This window comes from Canis lupus, chromosome 21 (assembly GCF_003254725.2).
Source record: "Canis lupus dingo isolate Sandy chromosome 21, ASM325472v2, whole genome shotgun sequence".
Lineage (NCBI taxonomy): Eukaryota > Metazoa > Chordata > Mammalia > Carnivora > Canidae > Canis > Canis lupus.
In genome coordinates, this window is record NC_064263.1 from 38,531,869 (window position 1) to 38,546,286 (window position 14,418).

A 14,418-nucleotide genomic window follows, 5' to 3' on the forward strand; every position below is an offset into this window, starting at 1 on the left:
TATGCTTCTTAGAACACAGTCTTTCCATACCTTTTGAATATGTTAACCTTGAGTAGCATTTCTTTCTGCTACATTCTTTTTTTTTTCCCCCCACTAATGAACTATGTCTCCAGGATTTTCTCCTTTTCTTAATCCCTGACTCCTTTTAGGGAGACTCTGTTGAATTTCTGTCACTCTACCCTGCTTCTCATGTTGGTCTCTTTCCTTATCTAACTCCCAGAATGAGCACTAACTCCTAGAATGAGCACTAATTGCTGGATTTCAGTGGTTTTACCACATTGACTTCTTCCTTTCTGGCACATTATTTCATTTTTCAAAAAAAAAAAAATCTTCTGGATGTTGGAATTTGCCTTATTGAGAGAAATGAAATCAATTAAGGTCTGTGTTTGCCCCAAACCTCCAATTCTAAGACATCTTATCCACATTTGCCTCCCTAAATGGGACATTCCAATCCAGGAGATATTTTCCCATCACAACAATAGCTAATCCGAGCCTGGATTTAGTTGGGATTTTGTCTGTCTCCAGGGTGTCCAATCTTTCTGTGCCTTTCCTCAGGGGCACCTGATTCATGTGTTTCTCCACTACATTCTCTGAGGACACAAGCAATACTGTATCCTCATATTCAAAGCCTTTCACCTAGAAATTTATCTAGCAATCCTTTAGATATCTCCTGCTATTCTCTGGAGCCCTCTCCTGTTTTCCAGAACTCAGTGCGTAACAACCATTTTTATTATATCGTATCATCCAAAGGATCAAGAATGTGGGAAGAGCCTGGCAGAGTGATTCTTTTGTTCCACGTGGCCTCAACAGAGTTTACGTGGTGGTAGTCAGCTGGCAGATGGTCTGGAGAGTCTTAGAAAGCTTCGTCACATGTGTAGTGCCTTGGAGGGGACAGCTGGACAGCTGGTTGTGTGCTGAGAGTACTGCTCTGGGATCCTACACACGTGGCTTCTCCAGCATGGCAGTCTTAGAGTTACAAACTTCTTACATGGCAACTCAGGACTCTGAAAAGAATGTTTTAAGAAGCCTAGGTGGCAGCTTCAAGGTCTTTCATGAGCTAGCCTTGGAGGTCCCGGAACATTACTTCTACCAACTGCTGGCTTTTATTGGTCAAGCAAGTCATTGGGGCCAGTCCAGATTTAAAAGGTGGTGGTGGCACGGGGTAGTAGAGCCCACCTGTCTAAGGGAGGAGTAGCAAAGAATCTGTGGCCGGGTTTAATCTGCTACACCCCGTCACATCAGCCCACATGTATATAAGCCCTTTGCATGACTGGGCTGCCCTAACTGCCCAGCTGTGGTTCTCTGTCTGAAGCTTTAGGCAGAGCCTTCACAGTATTTTCCTGGCTCCCTCTGAGGAACTTTCCAGGCTGATGTGGGAGCCTTTACCTCTCCTGATCAATTTCACTGGGCTGCAGTCACTCTTTCTGACTGAGAAACAATTAAAAATATTTTTTCCTCTTCGAATTCCTTATTTAAAACAGCTAGATTATGTGCACCTCCCTAACTCTTCTTTATCCCTTTCTCCTGGTTTTCAAGATTCTAGTTTCTTTGTTTCTTCTCTGCCTACTTTGTCTTTAAAACAATATTTCTGTCATTCAGCTTCATCAATCTTTGTTCCTTTATTTTGTCTCTTTTCCGCCACTCTTCTCACGATACAGGGTGAGGCATATTTTTGACACTTCTTCAGTTCCTCCTTGATTGCCTGACAAATCTTGATTTTAGAGACTGTGGTAGTTTGAAGCTGACACCAAGAGAGGATGTGATAAATGCCTGTCAAGGATAAAGGAGAGGAAGTGGGGGCAGGCACAGAAAACCATGTTTCAGGTCTGAAAACAGAAATAAAAGGGAAGACTTGGATGGAAGAGACTTGAAATTTTCAGGCCAAAGTCACCTGTTGGAGGAGTGCCCCCTAACAGCCACAGGCTGCACTAGGACCCCTGCCTGCTGTACTTGGTCACATCTGGGAGTGGCTCAGGGAGGTATGGCCTCAATCAAGACAGGGGTAGAGCCGGGGGGGGGTGCAGCAGCTGGGGGCTCCCAGTCAACTCTGCCCCCTGCATCAGGAGCTCTGGCTACCATGGGGCAGGGGGCTGTAGATGCTAAGGGGCCAGGAGGGAGAGCTGCTAATGAGGCTGGATATTCTCCTTGTCCTGAGACTTCCATCTTTGCTAGTCTAGGTGAGGTCCTGCCATCTTTGAAGGAGATGGATCCACTGACTTTGAAAAACAGGAAGTCAGATTCACAGGAGTTAAGGTCCAGCTAACTCCACCACGTATCACATGCATGACCTTGGTCAGATTTCTGCCTCTCTTTCCTGTGAAGTGAGGGTTGGACAAGACAGCTGAGAGCCCTTCCGGCCCTTACACACTGTGATGCTTAGGCCCTTGACGATTTCAGTGGGGCCTTTGATCTCATATTTCTTCCAAATTTATCTTTGTGAAAAGGATGATTACAACTTTTCATTGTCAGAGAGCTGATTCAGTGAGATAATCTGAGGTATAATTACGGTGTATGTGTGTATAGGCATTAGCAAGAAATTATTCTCAGACATAAATGGTCTGATGTTAGCAGGTGATTGCAAAAGACATTGGGTTGAATTGTTTAACGTCATGCTAATTTGCTTGAAGTGCAAACACTAATCAGGAACACTGAGTAATTATGATTTAGGTGCAGGACCTCAATATATGAAATCGGCATTTTCATGAGAGCATTAGTTCACTTATATAACCGCTTATGGTATGATGGGGGAAGATTTTAAGAAGTATGTTCATTACAGAGATTTGCTATGACAAATTTTGGTTATTAATTTTACCTTTTGTTGAATCTCTTACAAGAGGCATTTATCAAATCTTAGGGAATAATTTTTACATTTAATGTAGTTTGATTAAATACGCACTTAATCTTAGACTGCTTTATGTAGAAGATTAGCATATTGTGTGTGTGAAGAATTCTATGAGTTTGAATAAAAAAGAGAAGGGGAGAGCCATATGCCTTGAGCCTTAAACCCACTTCATTTGAATCATCTTACAGATGGGGAAACTGAGGCCTACGGTGTGTATCTCAATTGCCCAAGATCACAGAATAATAACTGCGAACAATTTTATTTTGCTTCCATGTACCAGGTACCTTTAGAAATCCTTTATATACATACATTGGCTACCTTAAGAAATAGGTACAGCCACTGTAAGAAATAGACACTATTATTTCACCCTCATTTTACACATAAGAAAACTGAAGTATAGAAGGGCTAAGTTACTTGCTCTGGGGCACATGGACAGAATGGCAGAGGCAGGATTTGCACCCAGGCTGTTTGGCTCCAGAGTCCCTGCTTTCAACTTCGGACACAATTCCTCATCAACATAATGTGTTAAAAAAAAAAAAAAAAAAAAAAAAAAAAGGCAAGCTGGCACTAGAACTCGGATCTCCTCATTTTCTTTTAATATTTTTTTTCTGTAACACTAGGTTTAATTAAAAAAACAAATCCATTTTTATATTTTAAAATAACATAGCAACTGAAACTGCATGAGTAGCTGCCCAGAGCACGAGCTCTGGAGGTGTTATTTTCTTGCATGAAGCCCCCCTAAGGCAGTTCTTCTGAATCACTATCTCCACATCTCCCAGGAGAAACTCAAGCAGCTAGAATTAATTAGCAGGTAGGAATCATTTATAATCAATGAATCATATGCTTCAAAGCAAATGGCTGATTATGAAGTAGTTTCAAGATATGTGAAAAAGCTTTTTCCCAGAAATAAGCTAAACTAATCTTTATGTCTCATTTGTTGATGAATTTTCCATTTGCTTTTCTTCCTAGTTCTCCCTGGGTCCTATGTTCGGTCATTTCCAGCCTTCTCACCATGAGCCTTTGTTTCATCAGTTTGAGCAGTGCGACATTCCCCAGTTACCCACTCCCTGACAGGGTTCCCAGGGTTGCTGTTTTGGCCTGGCTATACACACAGTGCAAATGTTCCCCAAGCAGTAAGCTACTGTAGATTACTTCTCTTGACTCAACCCCTGAACCCATTACCCAGCTAGAGTTTGCCATTGGCGAAGGAACCAATTCTTTGGTCATAGCTGTAGCAACTCATTGGTTTTCAACTTGATGATTTATTTAACTGATGGTGTCTGTTCTCATCTGAAGCCAGTAAACAACAAAGAAGTATTTATTGAGACCATCAGTATTGAGAGCCGATTTTCTGATCAGTTGGAACAGGGCACATTTGTTGTCCGTGTCCCTGGGGTTTGAAATTATCCTATATTTCTGAAACGTAGTTTAGACCTCATGTCTTTCCCAAAGCTAGAAGACCTCATCACCCCCATAGTGGGACTGTGGATGGGGCAGATAATAGATTCTAGAAGCGTGGACCCACTGGTATTCCATTAAGAAGATTAGTGGAGGACAGATGGAGTGAGTGACCATCAGACTTTGCTTTCTTTTCTTAGGCGCTGGTGAGAAAAATCAATGCCTCAGACAATATCTACACCACGGAATCCACCACAGGGAACCTGTTCAGCCTGACCCAAGAGGGGGCTCCCTTGTGCCGCATCATAGCCAAGGTGAGCTTCATGGTTTGCAGCCAAAGTGACATGCCTGGGGAGAGTGGGAGGAAGCTAGTTTGGTGGGAAAGCTGGCTCTAGCATTTGTTTGCTCTGTGATCTTGGAAGAGTCACCTCCCCTCTTTAGGCCTTGATGTCTTCATCTTTAATAGTAGCCAGGCCTTCTGATTTCAGTTCCCACTTGAGAGAAAAGCTGGTGCCCCCAGAGTATAATTCTTTTCATGTGGTGTCTGTTAGAAATATCAAGCCTCCTTCCTCGTCTCTATATATCTCACCACATCCACACAAAACACATCTCCCCAACTCAGGTTCTTGATGGATCCCCCAAAATGCTTGCAACCACTGCAATACTACATGAGGAGAAGACAAAATTGAGGACAGTGGTTTTCATCAATTACAATGGAAGATTTTCCTTAAAGATTTATTTACTTTAGAGAGAGAACGCGCAATGGGGAGGCATAGAAGGAGAGAGAGAGAGAGAGAGAGTCCTGAGCATACTCCCTACTGAGTGGGGAACCCAATGATGTAAGGCTCGACCCCATGACCCTGAGACTGTGACCAGAGCCAAAATCAAGAATCTGACACTTAACCCACTGAGCCACCCAGGCGCCCCACCGTGGAATTTTAAATTTGCTATCTTCATGGTTAATTTGCCCTTATACTTGGGGTCCAAATACTTAGGGCAATTACAGGCAATTGATAACCCTAGGCTCTCTCTAGGATCTTGTTTCGATTTTACTATTGTTTTGTTTTTCTAAACTTGAGAGATGACATTGCCATGGAGACAGAAGCAGTGATCTAATTGGAAGCAAAGTTGTGTCTTCCAGCAGACTTAAGATGGCAGTCACAGGAAGATGCTCCAACTCAGTGGTTCCCTGTCCTGACTTTGTGTCATAATCCCTCACGGAGTTTTGGAAAGCACAGATACTTTTGCCCCACCTAAATTTACTGAGGTCCTGGGGTAAGACCTGAGAATCTACATCTTGACAATCCCTACAGTTAATTCCGAGGCATGGCCACTCTCAGATTCACTCATCTAAGCCCTTCAAGAAATCTGGAAGAGGAGGGTAACTGCTTGTCAACTCTGCTTAGGGGAGAAGTAAATTGTATATAACAGCAATAGCTAACATTTGAGTGTTGCTGTCCAGCGTGCTTAATGCCTTACAGACATGATTTTCTTTAAATTATAAAACCATCCTAGGAAGTAGGTATTACATTGTTCTCATCTATAACTGAGGAAATGGTTTAAGGGACTTACTCAAGGTCACACAGCTGATAAAGAATGGAGTCAGAATTAGAACCCAAGTCTCTTTAATTCAGAGCTCATGATCCTAAAGCCCACAGTGGTGACTTCTGGTTCCATCCCGGCCCTTCAGATTCTTGGGCCAAAGAGTGACTCAGACATTCTCAACCCTGATGCATATTAGAATCACTAGGGAGCTTTAAATGTCACACAGCTAGTAAGTGGGTGAGCTGGAATTTGAAACAGCCTGCTTGGCAGCAAAGGCTATGCTCTTGCTCATTACTGTAGCTGCCTCTTAGCAGACCCTTCTCCTCTTTCTTCTTCTCCTCTTCTTCCTCCCTGTGCCCTTCTCTCCCCTTCCACAACCTACATTATTTGCTGCATCCCTTCTTTTCACCAAGCCCTGTGCTCAGCTGTTCATTAATGGTCTCATCTGATCTTCCCAATGATCTTATGATGTGTTCCCATTTTTAAGATGAGGGAACAGAGGCTCAGAGGGAAGGTAAATCACTTGTCTGAGGGCATGTGCATTAAGCTCAGAGCTGAAATTTTAATCAGATCTATTGACTCCAGAACCTTAATCTCAATCTTCTTATGTCTCTGGCTCTTGGGAGAGAGTAGATAGAAGGCTGAAGTGAAGAGAAGATTCAGTGATGACTCCCATCTTTCCAGCCTGGAAGATGGTGAGACTCGTTCCTCCAGTGGAATCACTGTGTCTGGGTCTTCAGTCCTGAAGTGATGCAGGAGCTGGGAGTCCCTGGTACACTCTATATAGCATCTATGCAGCATCCTCACTGTTGATGCTCATTAAGTGGACCCAACATTGTGACAAATGTGCCACAGCTACTCGCAGTGGCCTGCCTGACCCACCTCCTCGTGGTCTGTGTTTGGGCCCCTCATCCATCTGAGATGCCTCCGGAAGATGATTTGGGAAGCCTGTCTGAAGTCTGTCCTCTCAGGCTCTTGAGTTCCTTTGAAAGCCAAGGAACAAAACCAGCCCTCCCTGTGATGGTAATGTTAAGCCCCATCCTTTCCTGAGTTCAGAATAGAGCAAACTCCCCTGTGCTTTGTCAAAATTATCCCCTATCCTGTTCCACTATTACTCCCCCCACCAGTGGCCTGCACCCCACAAGTGGCCTCCTTAGCTTTATGACAGTTTATCCCAAGTCTCTCTGAATAATACATACCATTAGACACTTTGGCTTTGAGCCCATAGCTTTCTATAAAATTAAACAAGCTCTAGCCAACAGTGCAATTCTGCTAGCTCAGGCGATTCCCGGCTCTACTCTAAGATGAGTGCTGCTCTTGGGTCCTTGAGGGGGCTTCAGGGTGGTAGTCCACACAACAAATCCATCTCCCTTTCTCTGTGACCTCCTTCCTCTTCTGCCGTCCACATATTCCAACTCTTGGGATACCTTTTATGAGGGTTTGAGACACTCTTCTAACCAGGAAGCTTTCCACCGCCTGACCCTCACCTGGCTGTCCAGAACTGGGTGCCAGGCCCTTAAACATGCATTAACTCAGTTGTTCCCCCAATAGCTTGGCTGTGTCACTGCTGTGACCCCATTTTTAGTCAAAGTTGACCAGCAGCAAAGTCAGGATTTGAACCAGAATCCCCTCAGTCTGGGTTTAGGATTTCCTCCCTTTAGCTTCCCTAGTAGCTAAAAATGCAAATAAAGCTATTTTTCCCAGGCTTGGGAAACAATGTAATGAGAATCCAATGCAAATGGGCACAGAGGCTTAAATATAGTCATGCTGGGGTCAGTGCCTCCGGAGCCAAAGGAAGGCTGCCTTGTTGGGCCTGACTCTCAGTCTGGTGTTCTTTGGTACCATTTCCTTGCTGTCTGCTCCAGATATGAATACCTACCTACCTTCCTGTCTTTCTGTCGTATTTATCCACGTATCTGTGTATCTACCTACGTATCTATTTATCTAGCATCTCTAGCATCGTACATATAAATAATATTTGTACTGCATATGGCTAAAGATAAACATACACATGTAAAATGTATATACAGGGACGCCTGGGTGACTCAGCGGTTGAGCGTCTGCCTTGGGCCCAGGGCATGATCCTGGGGTCCCACATCGGGCTCCCTGCATGGAGCCTGCTTCTCCCTCTGCCTGTGTCTCTGCTTCTCTATGTCTCTGTGTCTCTCATGAACAGATGGATAAAATCTATTAAAAAAAATAAAATATATACATACATATATAAATACATATATAAACATGCCTTCCTCTATAAGTACATCCATGTATATAAATATTTATACGTGGAGGGAGCTCATTCACAACCAGCAGGGCTGACTGGGGAGACCTTAGGATTCCTATTTCTTTTCTTCTCATTTCAAGGAGTAATTGGATTTTACTTCAGTGACTCTGAGCAAGGCCTTTAAGTGGAACCCTCGTCAGATGTCTCTGAGACCTTGAGAAAGTAGGAAGATGGGGATAAAGGATTGTGGAGCAAGGAGTCAGGGGGTGCCTTGTCACCCACTGGAGTATATCTTTATCAGAGTAGTGACGTACATTGAAAATCAGAGCACCTCTCTTTGACCCTTCCACGATCTCCTTTCAGATTACGGTAGGAGTTCCTGCTCTGTGCTCCCATAACCCTGCACCTCCTCATTCCATTGCTTCCTTCCCAGATTTCTTCCTGCTTTAAAAATGCTCTTCCATCCCATGACTCATTTGCTGTCAGACCGTGAGTTCAATATGGACAATCTTGCTCAGTGTACTTACCAGAGCGTCTGGCATCTGACACACCATTAATAGTTCTTGGCGGGTTGAAGCACTTTGCCGACTGTATACAAGATGCCCTTTTGCCAACAAATGAACCCCAAAAGGAAGTGGGAAGATGAAAGTCAAGGATCGCTCTCAGCTGATCATAAAATGTCAGGAATTATGAAATCATCTTGGTTCCTGCCATGATAAGCAGCACAACTCTCAGAAAGAAGAGGGCTGCTGTGCTGATTGTTGTGCGGTGCCGGGTGGGGAAGATTCAGGGGGGCCATGCTGCTGCCTCTTCCAGTTGCTCGCTCATTATCTGCACCGGCAGTCACAGCTATGTCCCCAGAACATGAAACAAAGCCTGGTGAGAAGTATATTGTGTGTTGAAGAGAGGTCCCAAAAATCTGACAGGGAATGGTATTTTGCTGGACTCACCTTCTTCTTCCTCCTGTAACTTTTTTTTTTTTTTTTTCCAGTTTGGGGAACAGGGTGCAACAGGTTTAGGTAGAGTCAGGAGTGGTGAGGTTAAAGGTGAGTGGCATCAGTCTTCACGTCTTCTCTACAGTCACTATTAGAAAACTAATAGATGAAGGATGGTTAGTCAGCTTTGTCGAGAGGATTCCCCTGGTGCCACATGGAGCTCCCTCCACGTATAAATATTTAGATACATGGAAGTACTTATATAGGAAGGTATGTTTATATATGTGTTTATATATGTATGTATATACATTTTATTTTATTTTTTTTAATACATTTTATCCATCTGTCATGAGAGACACAGAGACATAGAGAAGCAGGCACCCTTGCAGCCCTGGGGGAAGCCCTGGGGGAAGGGGAGAGGGAGGAAACAGGGCAAAGCTATGGGGTGTCCAGCTTCTACGTCTCTGGACATCCATGGTGGCGTTGCCACTGGTTTGCTGGGCACCCCGGTGGGTCTGCTTTGTGATCTGTTGGCTCTCCCACTTTGCTCTGAGAGCCAGCCAGCGTGGCTCCAGTGATTTTTATAGAATAAATATGACCAGTTGGGATGAGTGTCTCACCCTGGGCTTCTTCCCAGAAGTCCCACCAGACCGCTTGTGAAGTCTCCACAAATTAAAGGTGTTTCTGTGACCAACTGTCACAAAAGAAGTACATGTGTCCACACTCAGCTAGGGGGGATCATTCTTGAAGGGTTTTCTTTTCTTTTTCTTTCTTTTTTTTTCTCTTACAAACTAGAGTAAAGAAGGGAAAACAAGGATGTGTAGATTTGAGTGAATTATTTCACCCATCTGGACTTACATTTTTTTTCCCTCACAAAATGGGAATAAACTCTCTTATTGATATAAATAAGACTCCTTTTTCTGTATGCGTGCCATGGTGGTTGGGAGCGTCTGCAGAGTAGTGGTGGTTGCCGGCAGAAGGAGAGCCAGCACTGGGCATCTAGACTTCAGTTCCCCTCATCTGCCTGAGGCTTGCTTTTAGAATCTATTTCTGATGACTCCAGGCTTGTTCCACAGCAGGCTGCTTCGAGGAAGCTGCAAGCTCTGTGGGAGCAGTGTTGAGTGGTGTTGGGCCTGGCCCTCTCAAGTGTGTTGGCCCTAGCCCCTGGTACCCCAGCCCCAGAAGCATTTGGAAAGTCCCATCACCAGTTTGGATTATTAAGAGTGACATCTCTTGCGGAGGTAGCATTTCATTGCAGCATGCATTTGAGCATGGAAGTGTGAGAGTGTGTGTGTGTGTTTGTGTGTGTGTGTGTGTGTGTAGGGTATATAGGAACGTTAGGGGAGGCAACATTGTTTTTTTTCTACCATCTTTGGTTCTCTGGCTGGTACCAGAGGCTGGTAAATTGGGCTGACAAAAGACAGATTAAGTAGAGAGAAAAGCAAACAAAAGTTTATTAGCATATGCATCACGATGACACAGGGAGCAGTCAGAGATGAGTGAGTCACAGGGTTGGTTAGAACTTGCACTTATGTAGCTTCTTAGCAAAAGAACAATACATTTTCAGAGAAGTAACAAAATAAAGAACTGAAAAGAACTTTGAATCTCCAGGGGTGGCAGACCGTGGGAAGGCAAATCTATGGAAAACTAATAGTAGATGAAGGATGGTTAGTCAGCTTTGTCGAGAGGATTCCCCTGGTGCCACCTCCATGCTGGAAGGGTCTGAATTTGCCTCTGGTGATTAACTTTTCTCCTTCCTGGTAGAGAGGGGAAGGGGCTATCTCTGTAAATGTATGTCCTCCTTTTAGGCCAACAGGGGAGGGCAGAGATCTCTGGTATCTGCTTCTTCAGTTACCTTCAGCTCAAAACAATCCTTACGCCAAAGTGACATATTTTGGGGTGGTGTGTTCTGCTCCCCTCCAGATCTGCAAGCATACCAGCTGAGTGAGGGATGCCAGTTATTCTCCCATCAGCCCCAGGAATGTTGACACGGGGAGGTCATGTGACATCTTCTTTTTCTTGGCAGGAGGGTGGGGTCGTGGCACTCTTCAAGGTCTGCCGGCAGGACAGTTTCCGGTGCTTGTACCCCCAGGCGCTACGTACACTGGCCTCCATCTGCTGCGTGGAAGAGGGTGTCCACCAGCTGGAGAAGGTGAGAGAGCTGGCTGGGCAGGGTGCGAGGTCCCTGAGTTGGGGGGGGTGGCATAGACCTGCTGGGCACGTGGGCCTCTTCCCTGAGAACCACTTTTTCCCAGGCATCTCTCCACTAGGGCTGCTGGGATCTTGACTCTGGGAGTTGACGAAGAGGACAGGGACTGAGGAGGAGTCTGGCCAGGTAGGGCAGGGCTCAAAGGGGCACCCAGCACTTTCTGGGTGGAGTGGCCAACAGTCCAAGGGGCAGAATGCAGCAAGAGGCGCGCAAGTAGAGTGCGGAGTAGTGTCAAAGGTCAGGGCTTTTGGTCCTTCACTCATGGCAGGACCCCAGTGGAAGGAGGGGGATCCTCCTCCCTGGGGGAACTGAGTGGCAAGAGAAGGATGTGCATTGGCCTGGGCAGGCAGTGAGGCTCCAGCAGGACAGAGGGATTGGGTAAGGGAAGCTGAAGCCTAAGTCCAAGTGTATGTTGGGTCAACATGGCATGGGGTGGGCAGGGCCAGAGGGAAGGTAGAGAGCTGGTCGGACCAGGTGCCTCAGCCCCAGGCCAACCTGGGGCCATGTGACTAATTCCAGCCACCACCACCCCCACTCTCCCCAGTTTGTAGAGATGAGCTTGCTAGTCCGAGGCCCAGACCTGAGTGGCTCTGAGGCCTGCAGATGGGCCCTCAGGGACTGTAGCCTGGATGGTTGGGGAGACTGGGGCTGACATCTGGAGATTTCTCAACCAAGTTTCAAGGAAAGGTGTTGAACAGTTTCGTGGAAGAGAGGTACAAGGCCAGGAATATCCTGGTAATGGTCGTGGTACTCTCAGGATTGGGGGTGGATGCCTTGAGTCGGGTCTATATGGGGAATGGCACAAAAAATGTTTCCCTCTTTCAGTACCCGTGTCCTACAGTCTGGTCCTGGCTCCCAGAAAACCCACACCCTACCAGCTTCTTCACTTTGGTCTGGACTCCTAGTCAGATGGTTATGGCACTTTCTGCCTGCCTCTTCCAAATCTGCTCGGGTAACAGGACAGGGACCATGGGCTTAGAGGCCCTTTTAGCCGAGGATGGAGGATGGATGGGGATTCTGCTCATTTTACGGAAGGGAAGGATGTGAGTCCAAATGGGGAAGTGGTTTGTGTGAGGTCACAAAGCAGGATGGTGGAAGAGCCAGTGCCAGAGTATCTGGGCAGAGCGTCCCCTTCCCGCAGGATTGGAAACCTTCCTATGTGTGTGCTTACGCGGGGAGCAGAATGGAGGAGGAGGCGGCGGCGACAAAATAGATGGGCAGGCAGGCCAGGAACTAAATGCATGGGACATCTCCTGCTGTGTGCTGAATGGTCTCCTTCCATAAATTCTTCTTCCTGGGACAGTGGAAACATAGCCAGACTGGTTTTGTTTTGCATCTTCTTTCATGCTGGTTAGTGGGAAGAACAGGAAAAAAAAAAAAACAAAACAGAAGGGGCTGAACTCCCCAGTCCTCCAAAAGCAGTGGATTTCTTGGCTTCCGAGAATTTGCAGAGCAGCAGGAAATTTTTAATCCGGGGAAGAAAAACAGCAGAGCTTTTTTGTTTAGAGCCGAAAACCTGTGTAGCTGGGGAGTCTGGAGGCGATTTTTTCCTTCCACCTTCCTGCTGCTGCTGCTGCAAAGCCAGAAGGCACGAGTGCACCTTTCCTGACCTCGCCTCCAACATACATCCCTTTTTAACTCACTAGAACCCTGTGAGGCGAGGGGAGCACTATTTACCTCTCCGTCTTAAAGACAAGGAAAGTGAGTCTCAGGCAGTTGCAGTGACTTGCCTCAAATCACAAAGTACATTCTAGAGTCAGAACTTGGACCCCGTCTGTCTGAGTCTGATGCTCAGTTTCCCTCCCTGCCTCCCTGGTGTTACAGATGCCCTGAGTGCCTAAAAGTCCCTGCAGCTACACCCAGGGCTGCCTTGCTGCTCCTGGCCAATGTGCTAGCCACCCCCCCCAGCCCCCACATAACACAGGAGAGGGTAGTCCTAACTGGGCACCCCCCCACTCCTCCAGGGCAGATCACTTTGCATACAGGAGCAGTCCTGAACACCCCTGTGCCAGGCCCCGAGCTGGGGGGAGACCAGCCTGGGAGAGAGCCGCCCGGTGGCCAGAACGGCAACGGCAGGGTTCAGCAGTTGTGTTGGCCTCCTGGCTCCCCGTGCATTCAAATTACACTTGATGCTTGCCCGAGTGAGTGTGCAAGCGACCCCGTTGCACAGAGGAAGAAACCAAGGGCCGGAGAGCCGACATGGCTTGTTGCCCAGAATCACACAGCATGTAATTCATTCATCGGCGACTGTTTATTGACCGCCCTTTGCCAGGCACTGTTTTAGATGCTGGGAGGTTAGCAGTGGACAAACCCACCAACCCCCCTTGTCCTCTTGGAGCTTCTATTCCAGTACAGGGGATGGCGAGTCATGGCCTGTGGGTCACACTCAGCCTGTTGCCTGGTTCGGTAGGACCAGGAAGCTGAGATTTTTTCCCCCCCGTTTTTACATGGTTAAAAAAAGAATCAGAAGAAAAATAACATTTTGTGTTCTATGAAAATTAGAAGTTCAAATTCAAGTTTTTGACTCATAAAGTTGTAGTGGAACTGGCACGCTCCTCCATTTAGGTATTGACTGTCTCCTTTTGTGCTACAGTAGCAGAGTTGAATAATTGTAAGAGACCTTACAGCCCACAAAGCCATAAAGATTTACGATCTGGCCCTCGGCAGAAAATGTTTATTGACCCCTGCTCTAACAGGTAATAAGAACATTGTGACAATGACGGACGGGACGATAACTACCACGCATCGGATACTTGCTTCGGGCAAGCGCTTTGCTAAGCCCTTCCTTTCACAGTGTCATGTAATCGTTACTCTTCTGGTGCTGTGATTATCCTCCTTATTTATAGAAGGTTGGGAGATTCAGAGAAGTGAAGCAACTTGCTCAAGAGCACACAGCGAATACGTGGTGCAGCGGTGTGCTCGGCCACAGCCAACCTGGGCTGTGAACCATTCCATGGACCCGGGACTCAAATCTGATATTGTGAGGCTGCCATCCGTGTTCTTTTCCTCATATCATGCTGCTTCCAAGCTTGAAAGAAGTTCTATACCCAGGAGAGGCAAGGGTCTTTCCCACCCTGGCCAGCCCCCCTCCCCTAGGTCCTGCTCACACTTGCCCCACTATGCGATCTGGGCTGCTGAGTGCTGGCCTCTGAGGCTCCAATGGGGTTGGCCGTTGTTAGTGTTTAGAGTGGAGGGTGAAGAGGCCCAGAGACAGGCTGGAGAGTAGAGACCACAGCGTGACAGGTGAGGTGAAGACAGGATGGGGAGC

The 14,418-nt window shown here is 46.5% G+C and overlaps 1 protein-coding gene across 3 annotated transcripts in view; it reads left to right on the plus strand.

The window, feature by feature from the left end:
• INSC (INSC spindle orientation adaptor protein) overlaps positions 1-14,418 on the plus strand; it is an 87,926-nt gene that overhangs the window by 33,687 nt on the left and 39,821 nt on the right. For all 3 annotated transcript variants that reach the window (XR_007404678.1, XR_007404679.1, XM_035704157.2), the window contains exons 5-6: positions 4,441-4,554; positions 10,968-11,093. Coding sequence is in view for 1 of the 3 variants with exons in the window: in XM_035704157.2 (XP_035560050.1) it covers positions 4,441-4,554; positions 10,968-11,093 (240 nt within the window). In the remaining 2 variants the exon portion in view is untranslated. The remainder of the gene's footprint in view (positions 1-4,440; positions 4,555-10,967; positions 11,094-14,418) is intronic.